This window comes from Scyliorhinus torazame, chromosome 14, assembly GCF_047496885.1.
Source record: "Scyliorhinus torazame isolate Kashiwa2021f chromosome 14, sScyTor2.1, whole genome shotgun sequence".
NCBI lineage: Eukaryota > Metazoa > Chordata > Chondrichthyes > Carcharhiniformes > Scyliorhinidae > Scyliorhinus > Scyliorhinus torazame.
Genome location: NC_092720.1, coordinates 200699655 through 200718545, shown reverse-complemented (window position 1 = coordinate 200718545; position 18891 = coordinate 200699655). Strand labels below are relative to the sequence as shown.

Below are 18891 nucleotides of genomic sequence, written 5' to 3'. Positions count from 1 at the left end.
TTTCCAAATAACAGATTTGGCCCAAATCTTCCTGCTTTGTCTCCCTCCTTTTTTGAAACATTTCCAAACCGCTGGGACTTGTCCAGAATGGGGGGAATTTGGAAAGATTACAACCAATGCATCCACTTTCTCCAAAACCACTGCTTTAAAATCCTGGGTTGCAGGACATCAGGTCCAGGGGACAAGTTGCCTTTCATCCCAATAGTTTTCCAGATACTTTCTCTTTGGTGACCATGATTGATTTTAAGTTCCTCCCTCCCTTTTTCCCTCCTGCCTCTGTCCTGGGTCAGAAGCAGATGAGGGTCAACTTGTCTTAACCAAGGTCTTGTCCTGGAGAGAGATGTTTATTCTCAGTGAATTGATGCTGATCTGTGCTGAGTGAATGGAGCTGAAGGAATGGGGAGAAATGTCTTCACACACTCTGGGCCCCCTCCCCCGCAGGCCGTCGCCCTTCAACGCTGCGTTCCGGCCGGCTGAGAGCCGGTGTGGGCGGCGCCGGTGGGACTCGGCGTTTCCACGACGGCCGCTCGGCCCCTCCCGGCCCGAGAATCGGCGGGCCTGCCGCAGAGAGCGGCTCGCGACCGATGCCGAGCCAACCACGCCAGCGCCGCTCAGCAGAGAATCGCGTGCCGGCGTCAGGGGGGCGTGGCGCGATTCGCACCGCTCCCGGGGATTCTCCGGCCAGGCCCCGGGCTGAGAGAATCCCGTCCTCTGTCCCTGAGCTTCCACAGTTCCTGGGCTGAGGAAAGTGGTGATGTCCCATCACCGTCTACACGTCTCGTCATTCACTCCTGTTTTTCTCACAGTAACAGCTTCCCAATCATGTTCTCTTCCAGTTCCAGCATCTCTCACCCTGGACCCGGAGACGGCACACAACTATCTCATCATTTCCCAGGATCTGACTAGTGTGAGGTTCGGAAATGAGAAGCAAGCTCGACCTGATCATCTGGGAAGATTTAATAAACACTTGTATGTTTTGAGCTCCCAGAGTTTCACATCAGGGAGACACTACTGGGAGGTGGGTCTTGGAAACAAGCCTTACTGGATTGTGGGTGTCTGCAGAGAGTCTGTCAACAGGAAAGCAAACATCACACGTTCACCTGAGAATGGATTCTGGGTCATCGCCCGGTATCCTAACTGCAAATCATTGAAAATCCCGGATGTCATCTCCCAGCGGAAAGTGAAACCCCGGAAGTTGGGAATTTACCTGGATTATGAGGGAGGACAGGTGTCATTTTACGATGCTGAGGACATGTCTCACCTGTACACCTTCACTGACACATTCACCGAGAAACTCTACCCCATCTTTAATCCTTGTAATGATAAGTCTGGTGATAACCTTGATTCACTCACACTGCTCACTGGGTAACACAGTGGGACACGTTTTGGGAGGTCGGAGTTTTAGTGAGAAGCCTGATTCACTGTCTGAACAGCTCATGTTGTCCTGATTCTCTGCTGTGTGCTGTCAGGGGGTGAGTGTGTTTCTGTATTGTTTATTCTGTAAATTTAACTCAGATTCTCCACCCATCCCACTGTCCCTCTCTGAATATAATGGGACCCAGAAACACTGGGCTGGTATAGAATGAAGCAAAATCTCCTGAATTGTGATAACTGTGCCCAGCTCTCGAACAATTCATTGTGAATCTTTATTTTGTTTCCTCCCTTGAATAAATATTTTATTTGAAGACGGGACAGACACCTGGTGTGATGATTACTGATTCAGTGAATGAGCAGAAAGAATGTTTTCTCTCCTGTCTGGGATGTGGATGTCGCTGGCTGAGCCCTCGTTGCCCATCCCTAATTGCCCTTGAGAAGGTGGTGTAGGTCCACCCACTGTGCTGTTAGGGAGGGAGTTCCAGGATTTTGACCCAGTGACAGTGAAGGAACGGCCGATATGTTTCCCAGTCGGGAAGGTGAGTGACTGGAAGGGAACCTCCAGGTGGTGGTATCAGGAATGAGAATATCAGAATAGGATCCGGAGTAGGACATGTGACCATTCAGTAAGATCCTGTCTGAACATCAACACCGACTCCACTTTCCCCTCCTATCCCTTCATTCTCTTTGCACTCAGGAATATACCGATCTCTGTGTGGAATATACTCACTGACATCTCACCGCGAGAGAGAATCCCAAAGATTCACAACTCTCTCTGAGGGAAGGAATTTCTCCTCATCTCAGTCTTAAATGGACGACCCTTTATCCTGATTCTGTGACCCCCTCGTTCTAGACCAGTGTCAGCACCTACCCTGTCAGGATCTCGGAGAATTGTATATGTTTCAATAAGATCACCTATTATTCTTTTAAACCTCAAAGAATATAGATCGATCCAACTCAATCCTTCCTCATATCAGAAAACCCTTTCATCCCAAGTATCAATTCCGAGAACCTTCATTGCTCCCTCTAAGGTAAGTACATGTTTCCTCAGGTACGGAGACTAAAACTGTCCACAGTCCTCCAGCTGTGACCACACTCAATCCCTGTTACTTTGCAGCAAGACTTATAGTCTTATACTTCAGCCCCGTTGTAATAAAGGCTAAGATACCATTTACCTTCCTAATAGTTCACTGTATCTGCTTGCTAACTTTCTCTGTTTCAGCTAATTTAGGGGGGTTGCCATTTAGGGTAGGTAGGGATAGGTTTAGGTATCTGGGGGTCCAGGTGACAGGGGTGTGGGCGACACTGCATAAGTGGAACTTAACAAAGTTGGTGGAGTAGATAAAGGAGGACTTTAGGAGGTGGGATACACAGCACCTGATGCTGGCGGGAGGGGTCCAAGTGGTTAAGATGAATGTCTTGCCAAGGTTTTTATTTGTATTTCAGATGCTCCCGATTTGTATTCCGAAGGCCTTCTTCCGGAATTTGGTCAACGTAATTTCGGAGTTTATTCGGGCGGGGAAGGTGAAAGGGTGAAGTGGGCCGTGATACAGAGGCAGGGAGAGAAAGGGGACTTGGCGTTACCGCACCTGCTGTACTATTATTGGGTGGTGAATGTGGAGAAAGTGAGGTGATAGTGGGAGGGAGAGAGGCCGGAATGGGTTAGGATGGAGGAGGAGTCCTGTCGGGGGCCCAGATTCAGGGCCACGGTAACGGTGGCACTACCGTTGTCACCGAGGAGATATATGGAGAGCCCGGTTGTACAGTCCACGGTTAGGGTGTGGAACCAGCTGAGGAGACAGTTTCGGATGGCGGGGATGTCGGTGCTAACACTGTTGTGTGTGAACCACGGATTCAAACCGGGGGAGACGGATGGCATGTACAGGAGGTGGAGAGAGGTGGGGTTGGTGAGGGCCAGGGATTTATATTTGGAGGAGAGGTTTGCCAGTCTGGGAGAGCTGCGGGAGAGGGGCGAGCTCCCGACGGAAGTGATTTTAGGTATCTACAAGTGAGTGACTTTGCACGGATGGTGTGTAAAGAGTTCCCCAGGCTGCCGAAGTATGTCCCATTAGAACGGCTGCTGCTTCCGGACATGGAGGAGGAGGGTAGGATTGGGGACATATACGGGTGGCTGGGGGAGCAGGGGGAATGCACATGGTGAGGATTCAGGAGAAATGGGAGGAGGAGTTGGGGGAGAGATAAGGTGGAGAGTGAGGCGCTGGGTGGGGTGAATTTGACCTCTTGTGCGAGACTGAGTTTGATACAGTTAAAGGTGGGATGGGATACAGTGAGTTACACACTGGAATCTAATCGAGGGGTTCAGATGGTTTATATATAGAATAATGGATACCTGGGAGTGAGTTACAGACTGGAATCTAATCGAGGGGTTCAGATGGTTTATATATAGAATAATGGATACCTGGGAGTGAGTTACAGACTGGAATGCAATCGAAGGGTTCTGATGGTTTATATATAGAATAATGGATACCTGGGAGTGAGTTACAGACTGGAATCTAATCGAGGGGTTCAGATGGTTTATATAATGAATAATGGATACCTGGGAGTGAGTTACAGACTGGAATCGAATCGAGGAGTTCAGATGGTTTATATATAGAATAATGGATACCTGGGAGTGAGTTACAGAATGGAATCTAATCGAGGGGTTCAGATGGTTTATATATAGAATAATGGATACCTGGGAGTGAGTTACAGACTGGAATCTAATCGAGGGGTTCAGATGGTTTATATATAGAATAATGGATACCTGGGAGTGAGTTACAGACTGGAATGCAATCGAAGGGTTCTGATGGTTTATATATAGAATAATGGATACCTGGGAGTGAGTTACAGACTGGAATCTAATCGAGGGGTTCAGATGGTTTATATAATGAATAATGGATACCTGGGAGTGAGTTACAGACTGGAATCGAATCGAGGAGTTCAGATGGTTTATATATAGAATAATGGATACCTGGGAGTGAGTTACAGAATGGAATCTAATCGAGGGGTTCAGATGGTTTATATATAGAATGGATACCTGGGAGTGAGTTACAGACTGGAATCTAATCGAGGGGTTCAGATGGTTTATATATAGAATAATGGATACCTGGGAGTGAGTTACAGAATGGAATCTAATCGAGGGGTTCAGATGGTTTATATAAAGAATAGTGGATACCAGGGAGTGAGTTACGGACTGGAATCTAATCGAGGAGTTCAGATGGTTTATATATAGAATGGATACCTGGGAGTGAGTTACAGACTGGAATCTAATCGAGGGGTTCAGATGGTTTATATATAGAATAATGGATACCTGGGAGTGAGTTACAGAATGGAATCTAATCGAGGAGTTCAGATGGTTTACATATAGAATAGTGGATACCAGGGAGTGAGTTACAGACTAGAATCTAATCGAGGGGTTCAGATGGTTTATATATAGAATAATGGATACCTGGGAGTGAGTTACAGACTGGAATCTAATCGAGGGGTTCAGATGGTTTATATATAGAATAATGGATACCTGGGTGTGAGTTACAGACTGGAATCTAATCGAGGGGTTCAGATGGTTTATATGTAGAATAATGGATACCTGGGAGTGAGTTACAGACTGGAATCTAATCGAGGGGTTCAGATGGTTTATTTACAGAATAATGGATACCTGGGAGTGAGTTACAGACTGGAATCTAATCGAGGGGTTCAGATGGTTTATATATAGAATAATGGATACCTGGGAGTGAGTTACAGACTGGAATCTAATCGAGGGGTTCAGATGGTTTATATATAGAATAATGGATACCTGGGAGTGAGTTACAGACTGGAATCTAATCGAGGGGTTCAGATGGTTTGTATAGAGAATAGTGGGCAGCACTGTAGCACAGTGGTTAGCACTGTTGCTACACAGCTCCAGGGTGCCAGGTGCGATTCCCTGCTTGGGGCACTGTCTGGCACGTTCTCCCTGTGTCGGTGTGGGTTTCCTCCGGGTGCTCCGGTTTCCACCCACAAGTCCCGAAAGATGTGCTGTTAGTTAATTTGGATATTCTGAATTCTCCCTCTGTGTGCCCGAACAGGCGCCGGCATGTGGCGACTAAGGGCTTTTCACAGTAACTTCATTGCAGTGTTAATGTAAGCCGACTTGCGACAACAATAAAGATTATTATTGTTATATTTATGGCCTCACTCAATCCGGCCTCCAACTGAAAGGCAGCTGACAGTGCAAGTGGTCATTCACAGTACCGCCAGCAGATGGCGGCGCTGTTCCATGTAAAGCGCTTCCAGCCAACCTGGGTAAAGTGTGGGTCAGGATGAGAGACTGATAAATATTGGGAGACAGAAGGATTTTTGTATCCATGAAGTAGGAAAAGTTTTTTTAATGTATTTTATTCCAAATAAATTAAATAATACAAAAACATAAGCAACCTGGGGAACATTCTCCCCAGCACACAATGTTACAATCTGGACAAATGTTTCCATTTTACACATTCCCCCCGCGCGACGGACAATTCCTCAAACGTGGCCACTGACGATCCCCACCGTGTGGGGATCAGAATCCCCTCAGATATGGGAGTCACTGGGAAATCCAATCGAGAATTCAGGAGAAACATCTTTACCCAGAGAGTGATTAGAATGAGGAGGTCACTTTGTTCACTGAGAACAGGGCAGGGGTTCAAATAGAGGGAGTGTGTCCTTGCCCAGCAGCTCAGGGCTGGACTCACTCTGACTGGGTTTGGGGATGGAGACGAGGCCCTTGTTTCAGGTGAAGCAATATTTTAAATCCGGGCTCGATGTACTCACAGTGACTCCCAGTGGGGGCCAATGGAAAGGGATATTGTCCAGAATGTTCAACAAGAGGCTGATTCACTGTCTCCCATTGAGTGCTGCCACCCCAGTCGAATATCCTTTAATGAGCATCACTGTCTCAGTAAAATGTCTTGTGAGATGATCACTAACTGCGGGTGAAGCAATAGCAGAATCAGCTTCACGATTTGTTCAAACTAACAGAAGATTAACAAGCGGATGGAGCAGGAGGTGAACAGGAATTTAAAGATGTTATTGTGCAGTCGATGTCCCAGTTCCAGATGTGTAAATGTGATCTAGTGACTGACAGAGCCTGTCCCTTCATCACTCTCCAGTAAATGGAAGCTCTGCTAGGTAGGGTGTGTCTGTGTGTGTGAGTGTGTCTCTGTGGGTGTCTGTCTGTCTATCTGAGTGTGTGTGTCTCTCTGAGAGTGTGTGTATATGTGTGTGCCTGTCTGTGTGTGTCTATGTGTGTCTGGGTCTGTGTGTGTATTTGCGTGTGTGTCTGTGTGTGTGTCTGTCTGTCAGGGTCTCTGACTGGGACTGAAGACCCCCCTCAGGACAGTTTCCAGCACAAACACTTTGATTCAGTCAGAGGCAACAACAAATTACATTTATATAGCGCCTTCAATGCAGTGAAACATCCAAAGGGACTCGACAGCAGCGTGAATCAGACAATATTGAGACTGAATCTGTTGTTCGAGACGCTTCTCCCCACAGGCAGAGAATGTGCAGCATCTGAGAAATGAGCAGCTCCAACACAGCGTTGTTCCTCTTCACTCCAGTTACACAAACTCGGCACCAACTTTCCATCTTCCTGTCCAGAAGCTGATCGGAGAGGTTCAGGCAGGATTGAGGGGGGAAAGATTGGCCCGGATTTGGGAGAGAGAAAGAGACTCTCCAGGAATTTGGAGAACAAGGGGGAGGTTGGAGATGGGGGTGCACATTTTCAAAAAGATGTTTTTTGTAAGAATGAGGGTCAGGTGGAGACAGGGTGGAGAGAGGATAAGGAGGGGCTCAGGGGTGAGGGAGGGGCTCCAGACACAATAATGGGGTCAGTTTGATTTAATTCCAAAGTTCCTGACACTGAGATGTGTCACTGATCAGTTGAAGTGAAATCCAGGAAGTGCAGCCCTGAACAGGAATTGAAAGTGACAGAGCTGGAACAGGGAAGGAGAGAGAGACTCTGAGCACTGGGATGGCGTCTCCAGATCTCACACAGGAACTAACCTGTCCCATCTGTCTGGAGATATTCACCCAGCCGGTGACTCTGGAATGTGGACATCATTTCTGCAGCTCCTGCATCTCTCAGAGTTGGCAGAAGGTCCCGGGCGATGTTTCCTGCCCCCAGTGTCGACAGGTCTTCACCCAGAGCAACGTCAGGCCTGCTCTGACCCTGATTAACATCGTGGAGAAGTTCAGAGAGCAGAAGGTGAAGGTGACACTGCCACAGGAGGAGTTTTACTGTCAGGAACACGAGGAGAAGCTGAAACTCTTCTGTGAAGATGAACACAAAGCGATCTGTGTGGTGTGTGGGATGTCCAGAGCTCATAAGACGCACAGTGTGATCCCAATAAAGGAGGCAGCCCAGATATACAACGTACTGGATCATTGCTACTGACACAGGTAGATGGGGAAGAGGGACAGGGTGTAAGTAATAGAGAGAGAGAGTGTTTGTAGAATGTGTGGAGGGGAAGAGAGGGCAGGAGAGAAAGGGGTAGGGAAGGGGAGAGGAATGTAAGAGAGGGTTGGAACGAGGAAAGGATTGATTGAGGAGGGGAATTAACCTGGAGGAGGATAATTGTAACAAACAGAATTAACCCACAGCTTCTACTTTGTTTATTGAGTGTCAATCCTGAGAATATCTCCTTCTCTACCTCACTAGTCTCACTCTATTTAAAACAGCAAACTCCTCCAGAATGTGACAATGATTGTTTCCTTTGACAAACCCCTTTGTGTCCTTTCTGTCTCAGAACAAGTTAGAAACATCATTGGAAACTCTGCAGAAGCAAATGGACCTCAGTCTCCACAGTAAAAGGGAACGAGAGGATGAGATTTTACACATGAAGGTAGGAGACTGGCCTTTAGGCTTTGTGTAAACTTCCCTGTGTTTGTTATTGAGAGTGAGTGAGCTTCTCACACAGTCAGAGAGAGAGTTTTACTGAATAAAATGCTGCTGCTCCAACGTACACTGCGAGCTGCTCCCCGAACTGCAATATAAGGGAGCGTCTGTAAACTGCAGATTATTATGACAATGTGAAAATCTCTTATTTTCTCTCTCAAATCAATCACATCAATTCATTAAATAAATCTTGGCTGTAACTCACTCCTGTGTATCCATTATTCTATATATAAAGCATCTGAACCCCTCTATTAGATTCTTGTCTGTAACTCACCCCCAGGTATCCATTATTCGATATATAAACCATCTGAACCTTTCGATTAGATTCCAGTCTGAACTCACTCCGAGGTATCCATTATTCTATATATAAACCATCTGAACCCCTCGATTCGATTCCAGTCAGTAACTCGCTCCCAGGTATCCATTATTCTATATATAAACCATCTGAACCCCTCGATTAGATTCCAGTCAGTAACTCGCTCCCAGGTATCCATTATTCTATATAAGGGCCATCTGAACCCCTCGATTAGTTTCCAGTCTGTAACTCACTCCCAGATATCCATTATTCTATATTTAAACCATCTGAACCCCTCGATTAAATTCCAGTCTGTAATTCACACCTTGATGGTTCTTATTCAGGATTAACCGTTGGAATCACTTTATAATGTTTATTTGTAACTCACTCCCACAGACCCAATATTCCATCAAATTATTGAGCCGGCAGTGAGCTGTTATTATTTGTTAGTCATACTGGATGCAAATTGTTTTCCTATATCCCAGTGGACAGAGACCAGGGACACTCGGATTATAAACGTTGTTTATTCCGTTCTGTATTCAATCTATTCCAGGCTGAAGTTGACAGACTGAGAAATGAAATCAACAGTGAATTTGAAAAGATGCACAAGTTCCTGGTTGAGAAGGAGGAGCTGCTGAAAGCAGAGTTGGAGAGAAAAAGCAATAAAATAATAGAGGAAATGGAGCAGAACTTAACCAAAACCATGGATGAAATGTCTTCTGTTGAAGGAGCAATAAGAGATCTAAAATCGAGGCTGGAGGTACAAGAGGCCCCAGAGTTCCTCAAGGTTCAAAATCTCTTTGTCTTGTCCAGTGAAACATTCCAGAGACTGAGGGTGGGCACTCTGACCTTTAACCTCTGGGATTGGGCAAGGCCTCAGTCTGATTGGTTGGGTGATTGTTTCTTTCTGCTGTCAGTAAGGGTCCAATGGGGAATGAGGTGAGAGAATCTCAGTGTGATTCCGATACTCAGTGTAACCACGGCACTGATTGATGATTGGACTCAGAGAGAGCTGGGCTGGGAACTGGAGACGTTTACACTGCTGCACATGGAGTTCTACTGAGGACGGGGTTAAGATGCGTTGTTAAAGTGGAGTCGGTAGATCTTTATTGAGTTGTGGGTTTTGCTGTTCCTGATCCTGCGAACGCTGGATTCAAATGAAGCCTCAGCCAGCAATAGTGTTGGGATTAATATCGGGGATGGACAAGAGACACAAATTAGAGGATGTCTCGGAGGGTTGTGGAGCTGGAGGAGATTACAGAGATCGGGAGGAGTGAGGCCATGAAGGAATTTGAAAACAAGGATGAGAATTTTCAACATCAATACGTTGTTGAACCGGGAGCCAATGTAGTTCACCAACCACAGGGGTGATGGGGGCTACGGTTAGAGAGATAAGAGTGGGAACTGGTGCGGGCAGAACACCCAGCTGGACAACAGTGAGAGGCGGTGGAGGAGGATGGTGTGATCGACCGTGTCAAAGGCTGCAGACTGATCGAGAATAATGAGGAGGCGAGAGGGGTGAAGATGTGGATTTAAAGGAGAGACAATCCCAGCTAACATGGGGACCAGGAGGGGAGTTTGGGAGATCAGTAATTTGGGGAAGAGGATGGAGGGGATAGGAGGGGGGTCTGATGACCAAGATGAGCTCAGAGAGGGAATGAAAGGAAAAAGTAAAAGTTATTTTCTATCTGATTCCTTGTCTCGATTCTGTCCCTCTTCATAATTTCTACTCGGGATTTACATCAACAAGAACTCTTTAATCTGACTCGATCATATCTATTCTGTTTCTTTCCCCTCAGGATATTCAGGACCTGTTGATGAGGTAAGCAGGTTTAAAGAAACAGTTTTGTGATGTGATCACTGCTGTCTCTCTATCACACACTGATTTCCAGACCTGTTTTTACAGGAGTCAGATGGAGTTTGGCAAGCCTGGAACTGTCTCCACTCAGTTACCTGCGGATATCGCTGGTGAACCAGTCAAATACATCAAAGTGTGGAGGGAAATGAGGGCAGTGATTTCTCCAGGTATCATTCTCTGTATATTACCGTCTCCCTGCTGTTATCCAAGTGATTAATGAGGTTTGACACACTGATGAAATGATCAGAAGGAATAAGAACAGGAGCGGTCCAGCCCAGTGAACCTGCTCTGATTTTTGATAAGATCATGTCTGATCGAATTGTGGCCTTTACTCCACTTTCCTGCCTGTCCCAGATGACCCTTAACCCCCTTGTTTTTTAAAAAAAAATTATTTTTATTCTCCTCCATTTTTCACGTTTTCTCCCACATTTACATCCATCAACAATAAACAATAATCAGCAAGATATGTCAGTCCCCATAATAACAACGATCCCATCCGCCCACCAACCCCCAAACCTCAACCCGCCTGTTTACATAAACAAACGACAAAAAGAAATCAGGGATTACCCGTAGTCACCCTTAATCTTACACAGCTCCCCCCCCCCCCCCCCCCCCCCCAACCAAATACCACTTTGGCTCCTTTAATCTCTACACCCGCGTACTACTACTCCAGTGATACAAAAAAGAAGAAAATACAGTCATGAGGTTACATCGGCACATGGCCATTCCTCAATTTGTCAGTTCTGCCACAGTCCTTCTGCTTTCGCAAACTCCTCCGCTGCTTCTGCCGTTCCAAAATAAAAGTCCCTGAGCTTGTAAGTCACCCTCAGCTTAGCTGGATATACAATGCCGCACCACACCTTGCTAATGTACAGTGCCCTCTTCACCCGGTTGAAGGCAGCCCGCCTCCTTGCCAGCTCCACCGTAAAGTCCTGGTATACACGTATACCAGCTCCAGCCCACTGCACCACCCGCTTCTGCTTGGCCCAACTCAGGACCTTCTCCTTCACCCTGTACCTACGGAAGCACAGAGTCACTGCCCTTGGCGGCTCACTCGCCTTTGGTACAGGCCTCCACGACCGATGAGCCCAATCCAGTTCATATCGGGAGGAATCCTCCCCCTCCCCCAATAGTTTCGCCAGCATCGCGGCAAAATACTCAGTCAGCTTCGGTCCTTCAACTCCTTCGGGCAGCCCCACAATCCTCAAATTCTGTCGCCTGGATCTGTTTTCCAGGTCTTCCATTTTTCCTCGCAGATCCTTGTTAATGTCCATCACCTTCCACATCTCTTTCCCCATCGAGGCAAGTTGATCACCGTGCTGCAATACCATCTCCTCCACTTCCTTCAGCGCCTCCCCTTGCTCTCGTACCTCCGCCACTGCGCTCGCCACCTCCGTCCTCACCGGGGAAACCGCCTCCTCCACCAGCATACTCAAAACCTCCCTCATCTCCTTCCTCACCGTCTCCATGCATTTCGCAACCTGCGCCAACTGCTTTTGGAATTCCGCAGCCATCGCCTTAGTTATTTCTTCAGCCGTAAGCAGTGGGGCCTTCCCTGGTGCTCCAGCCCCCATTTTTCCTGGTGACCCCGCGGTGACCTTTCCACTCCCCGACGGACCTCCAGCTGTTTTTTTTCGGCCGTTTTCTTTCTCACCCTCGACATTTTTCTTTGTTCTTTTTTTCCTCCTGTGTCTTCACTGTGCCTCCTCTGTGCCTTCTCCCTGCTTCTGCCGCCTCCGCGGACCCTGGGACCGGGCTTAAAGCCCCGAAAATGCCGTTGCCGAACGGGAGCACTCCATTGTGCGGCCGCCTCCCGCCCGCCATCACCGCAAGTCCCTTAACCCCCTTGTTGATCAACAATCTATCAAACTCGGTCATGAATCAATGACCCAGCCTCTGCTGGTCTCTGTGGTAGAGAATTCCAAAGACTAATAACCCTCTCCGAGAAGGAATTCCTCCTCATCTCTGTCTTAAGTAGAGGCCCCTTCATTTGATGCTGTGTCACCAACACCTCGCTTACCCCAGAGATCAAACATCCTCCCAGCATCTACCCTGACGAAGGAATCCCCTCAGAATGTTATGTTTCAATAAGATAACCTCTTATTCTTCTAAACTACAGACCACAGTACAGACCAACCTGCTCAACCTTTCCTCATAGAATAATCCCTTCACCAGGAATCAGCCCAGTGAATCTTCTCTGAACTGTGTCCAATGAGAGTCTCTCCCTCCTGATGTAAGGAGATCAGATCTGAACACAGTACTCAAGCTGCAGTCTCACCAATCCCCTGTAAAGTTGTAGCAAATCTTCCCTACTCTACACTCCATCCCTTTTCCAATAAAGGCCAACATTCCATTTGTTTTCCTCATTCCTTGCTGTACCTGGACACTAACATTTAGTGATTCATGGTCAAGGTCCCCCAGATCCCTCTGTACTGCAGCATTCTGCCGTCTCTATTGAAATAATTTGCTGCTTTTTCTATTCTTCCTGCCAAGGTGGACAACCTCACATTTTCCCACTTTATACTCCCTCTGCTAAATCTTTGTCCACTCACTCAACCGGTCTATATCCCTCCGCAGAACCATTGTATCCTCCTCACAAGTTCAAGACCTAACTTTGTGGCATCAGACAATTTAGCTCCAGTACATTCGGTTTCTTCATCCAATCAGGAATATTGATCATAAATAGTTGTATCCCCATCATTGACCAGTAATCTCGGGAATTTGCAAAGATTACAACCAATGCATCCACTTTCTCTCCAGCCCCGCCTTTAAAATCCTGGGATGCAGGACATCAGGTCCAGGGGACAAGTTGCCTTAAATCCCATTAGTTTTCCAGATACTTTTTCTCTGGTGATCATGATTGTTTTATGTTTATCCCTCCCTTTTCCCTCCTGCTTTTCCCCAACACTGGGTGACCCCAAGTGTTATTCTCTGTATATTGTTGGGTATTTTTCTTTCCCCAGGTTATAAGAAAACATTTATTTAACAATATTCTGTCATTTCTAAGGGACATTGCCAGACCTCCGCACAGAGCGCCGATTGGTCCCCACATGCCCCGTTGTCAACACTGATACACTCGGGCAACACGATGGCACAGTGGTTAGCATTGCTGCCTGACGGCGCCGAGGTCCCAGGTTCGATCCCGGCTCTCGGTCACTGTCCGTGTGGAGTTTTTACATTCTCCCCGTGTTTGCGTGGGTTTCGCCCCCACAACCCAAAATATGTGCAGGGTAGGTGGATTGGCTACGCTAAATTGCCCCTCAATAAAAAAAACAAAAAAACACTGATACACTTCCCCTCACTCCGTATACCAATCACCATGACTACATTCTGTCCCCTTCTGTGACCAAGGACAGGAACTCCCAACTTAGGCAGACTTCACCTTCTGTCTCTTCCTCAGGATTTTGTCTTGTCGTAAATGGAATTTGGATCAGAGAAGTGTGAGGTTAATGTATTGGGAGGGGGAAGATCTGGCAAGGGAATAGACAGTAAGTGGTAAGATAGTGAGAGTTGTGGAGGAACAGAGGGAGCTTTGAATTTATGTCCACAAATTCAGGACAGATGGATAAAGTTGTGAAGATAACACAACGGATATTTTCCTCTACTGACCTCGGAATAGAAAATAAGAGCAGAGAGGTAATGTAGGAACTTTATTAAACACTAGTTAGTCTACAACTAGAGTACTTTGTATCTTTCTGGTCAGTGTGCTGGAGAGGTTACCGAGGAGATTTATGATGGTGTTGGATGGATCAGAGAACTTGAGTTCTGAGTTATGATTGGATGGATTGGGATTGTTTTCATTGGATCAGAGAAGGCTGAGGGGAGATTTAATTGATGTGTATAAAATTAGGAATGTCCTGATTGGAAAAGCCCCGAGTTCCATTGTCTCGGTGTCCATGATCATAGAGAGTAGATACAGGGTAAGAGGGAGGAGGGTGAAAGGGGATTATTTTCACTTAGGGTGTGGTCTGGATCTGGGAAAGGAAGATTGAGGCAGAAACCCTCGTCACATTTATAAAGTAATCAGATCAACACTCCAGGTGCCGTAACCGACAGGGTTACGGAGCAGGAACTGGAAACCGGGATTGGGCTGGAGAATTCATTTGCAGCCGAATCAGGTTGGTCTGGAATGGTCTCTTTCTGTGAATCCCAGAATGTTTACAAAACAGGAGGAAACCAATCGGCCCATTGTGTTCCTGCTAGCTCGTTGCAAGATCAACTCCCCAGGGCCGTTCCTTCACCTTTTCTCTGTAACTCTGCAGATTATATAGATACATAGATACATAGAAGATAGGAGCAGGAGGAGGCCTTTTGACCCTTCGAGCCTGCTCCGCCATTCATCACGATCATGGCTGATCATCCAACTCAATAGCCTAATCCTGCTTTATCCCCATAGCCTTTGAACCCATTATCCTCAAGTGCTATATCCAGCCGCCTCTTGAATATATTCAATGTTTTAGCATCAATTACTTCCTGTGGTAATGAATTCCACAGGCTCACCACTCTGGGTGAAGAATTGTCTCCTTATCTCTGTCCGAAATGATTTATCCTGAATCTTCAGACTGTGGCCCCTGGTTCTGGACACACCCATCATTGGTAACATCTTCCCTGCATCTACCCTGTCTAGTCCTGTTCGAATTTTATAAGTCTCTATGAGATCCCCCCTCATTCTTCTGAACTCCAGCGAAAACAATCCCAACCTCGTCAATCCCTCCTCATATGACAGTCCCGCCATCCCTGAAATCAGTCTGGTAAACCTTTGTTACACTCCCTCGAGACCAGAACATCCTACCTCAAAGAAGACCAAAACTGCACACAATACCCAGGTGTGGCCTCACCAAGGCCCTGTACAATTGCAGCAACACATCCCTGCTTCTGTACTCGAAATCTCTCACAATGAAGGCCAACATACCATTAGCCTTCTTTACCGCCTGCTGCACCTGCATGCTTACCTTCAGCGACTGGTGCACAAGGACATCCAGGTCCCACTGCACACTCCCCTCTCCCAATTTACAACCATTCAGGGAGTAATCTGCCTTCCTGTTTTTGCTTCCAAAGTGAATAACATCAGACATATCCAAATTACACTCCATCTGCCATTGATTTGCCCACTCGCCCAACCTGTCCAGATCTTGCTGTAGCATCCCTGAATCACCGTCACAGTTCACAGTTTGAAGAATAAAGGGTTATGGTGTTTGGGTGGAAAATTGGAGCTGAGTCCACAAAAGATCAGCCATGATCTCATTGAATAACGGAGCAGGCTCGAAGGGCCAGGTGGCCTACTCCTGCTCCTAGTTCTTATGTTATGTTCACCCTCCCACCCAACTTGATATTGTCTTGAAACTTTGAGATGTTACATTTTGTTCCCTCATCTAAATCATTCATATATATTGTGAATAGCTGCGATCCCAGCACCGATCCCTGTGGCACCCCAGGAGTTACTGCCTGCTAATTTGAAAAGGACCCATTAATCCCCACTCTTTGTTTCCTCACTGCCAACCAGTTTTCTATCCACGTCAATAGATTTCCCCCAATCCCATGCGCTTTAATTTTGCACAATAAACTCTTATACGGGACTTTGTCAAACGCCTTCTGAAAGTCCAAATGTACCACATCGACTGCCTCCCCCTTGTCAACTGTACTGGTTACATCTTCAAAGAATTCCAGTAGATTTGTCAAGCATGATTTTCCCTTCATAACTCCACGCTGACTCTGCCTGATCCTGACGTTGATTGTTCCTCTTCAGTTAATGATTCAATTCCATATGAAAGCTGTGATTCAATCTGATTCCATCACAGTACATTCCTGACCCTAAAAACTCGCTGTGTGAAAAGGTTTTCCCTCACGCTAAAAGGGCTACTTTTTGTTAATCTGCTTAAATTCTGTGTCCTCTGGTTCTCTTCTCTCAGTGGAACCACCTCAGCTTCACTAATCTGTGTCCGTAACTGAAGTTCCTCCTCCCAGGAATCATTGTGGTGAATGTTCCCTGCACTCTCTCTAATGCCCTCACATCCTCCCTCAAGTGTGTTGCCCAGAACAGAGTTGAGGATTAACCAGTGTTTTGTACAGATATAATTTTGTCACTCTATTCTGCGTTAATAAAGCCTAAGATGCTGCATTCTTATTAATCACTCTCTCAACTTGTTCTGTCACCCGCTAATTGTGAACTGATGTTCTGTACATTAAGGTTTAGGTCATTAAGTTACACAGGAAGAGTCAGGGTGTGAACACTGACCCCTGTGAACACTAATGTATATCTATGTCCAGTCTGAACAACCAACAACTGTCATTCACCCCATTCCATATCCATGTTGCTACTGTCCTCGTTATTCTGGACATTTTCTAGGTTTCTGTCTGTTAGGGCCATGTTGCCATGGAGACAGGGAACATACGAGGAGATTAAAGAACAAAACCGTGCATTGAGATAACTGAAGTAACTTCTCCGTCATTTAGATGTGAATTTTCCACTGGGATCACTCCTTCCGACTGTGAATGGAATTCCCAGTGGGAATGTTGTCCGTGTTATCCCATCACTGAGTCAGAAAGCTGTAGATTTCTGTCCCATGCCAGAATCTGGAGCAGAAATATATATTGGGGCAGCACGGTAGCATTGTGGTTAGCACAATTGCTTCACAGCTCCAGGGTCCCAGGTTCGATTCCGGCTTGGGTCACTGTCTGTGCGGAGTCTGCACATCCTCCCCGTGTGTGCGTGGGTTTCCTCCGGGTGCTCCGGTTTCCTCCCACAGTCCAAAGATGTGCCGGTTAGGTGGATTGGCCATGATAAATTGCCCTTAGTGTCCAAAATTGCCCTTAGTGTTGGGTGGGGTTACTGGGTTATGGGGACAGGGTGGAGGTGTTGACCTTGGGTAGGGTGCTCTTTCCAAGAGCCGGTGCAGACTCGATGGGCCGAATGGCCTCCTTCTGCACTGTAAATTCTATGATAATCTATGAAAGTGCAGACTGACAATCCCAGCGCGGAACTGAGGAAGTGCTGCAGTGTTGGAGGAGCCTCTTTCAGGTGAGACTTTACCCCTTCTCAGCTGGGGGTCAATGATTCCGTGGCAGGAGTTTGAAGAGGAGGAGGAGAGCTCACCCCCTTGTCCTGACTGAGATCTCGGAGGGGGTTGTAGGGCTGGAGGAGGAGAGCTCACCCCCTTGTCCTGACTGAGATCTCGGAGGGGGTTGTAGGGCTGGAGGAGGAGAGCTCACCCCCTTGTCCTGACTGAGATCTCGGAGGGGGTTGTAGGGCTGGAGGAGGAGAGTCACCCCCTTGTCCTGACTGAGATCTCGGAGGGGGTTGTAGGGCTGGAGAAGGTGACAGACGTACAGAGTGTGGGGAGGCCGTGTAGACATTTAATTTTGAGACATCCCTGTGTCAGAAGCCGATGAGGGTCAGTGAGAGTGCGCTCGGGGGAGTGGGAAAGGTGAGGGGGGGCACGTGTGGTTGGTGATGGATGTCTGGGTCTTGGTGGAAGTTAGACGGTGGGCACAGAATTTGGATGAGCTCGAGTTTCCGTTTCTGGTTCTGCGTTGAAAATAAATGAACATCTGGACTCCCCCTTGACTGATGTGTACAGGAATGTGAGAGAGTTAATGCTTCAATCCCATTCACACGTTGAAAAATGCGTCAACACTGTCCACAAAAGTTCACAACAGGCTGGACTCAGAGCGGTGACCGAGTTCCCACAACTTGTCTTAACCGAGGTCTTGTATTGGAGAGAGATCTTTATTCTCAGTGAATTGATGCTGATCTGAGCCGAGTGAATGGAGCTGAGGGAAGGGGGAGAAATTTCTTCACACACTCTGTCCCTGAGCTTCCACAGTTCCTGGGCTGAGGAAAGTGGTGATGCCCCATCACCGTCTGTACACGTCTCGTCATTCACTCCTGTTTTTCTCACAGTAACAGCTTCCCAATCATGTTCTCTTCCAGTTCCAGCATCTCTCACCCTGGACCCGGAGACGGCAAACAACCGACTCATCATTTCCCAGGATCTGACTATTGTGAAGTTCGGAAATGAACAGCAAAGTCGATTTTATAATCCGGAAAGATTTAGTACATATATGTATGTGTTGTGCTCCCAGAGTTTCACATCAGGGAGACACTACTGGGAGGTGGGTCTTGGAAACAAGCCTTACTGGGTTGTGGGTGTCTGCAGAGAGTCTGTCAACAGGAAAGCAAACATCACACGTTCACCTGAGAATGGATTCTGGGTCATCGCCCGGTTGGCAGACTGCAAATCATTGAAAATCCCGGATGTCATCTCCCAGCTGAAAGTGAAACCCCGGAAGTTGGGAATTTACCTGGATTATGAGGGAGGACAGGTGTCATTTTACGATGCTGAGGACATGTCTCACCTGTACACCTTCACTGACACATTCACCGAGAAACTCTACCCCGCCTTCAATCCCTGTCGTAATAACTCTGACCCACTGACCCTGCTCACTGGGTAA

At 47.0% G+C, this 18891-nt stretch overlaps 1 protein-coding gene and 1 pseudogene across 1 annotated transcript; both read left to right on the top strand.

The window, feature by feature from the left end:
• Positions 1–754: 754 nt before the first annotated feature.
• LOC140389457 (zinc-binding protein A33-like) lies at positions 755–1685 on the top strand. The gene has a single exon (XM_072473590.1). The coding sequence runs from the start codon at positions 755–757 to the stop codon at positions 1367–1369; it is 615 nt and encodes a 204-aa protein (XP_072329691.1). The 3' UTR covers positions 1370–1685.
• A 16519-nt stretch (positions 1686–18204) lies between these two features.
• LOC140389131 (E3 ubiquitin-protein ligase TRIM39 pseudogene) lies at positions 18205–18891 on the top strand (annotated as a pseudogene).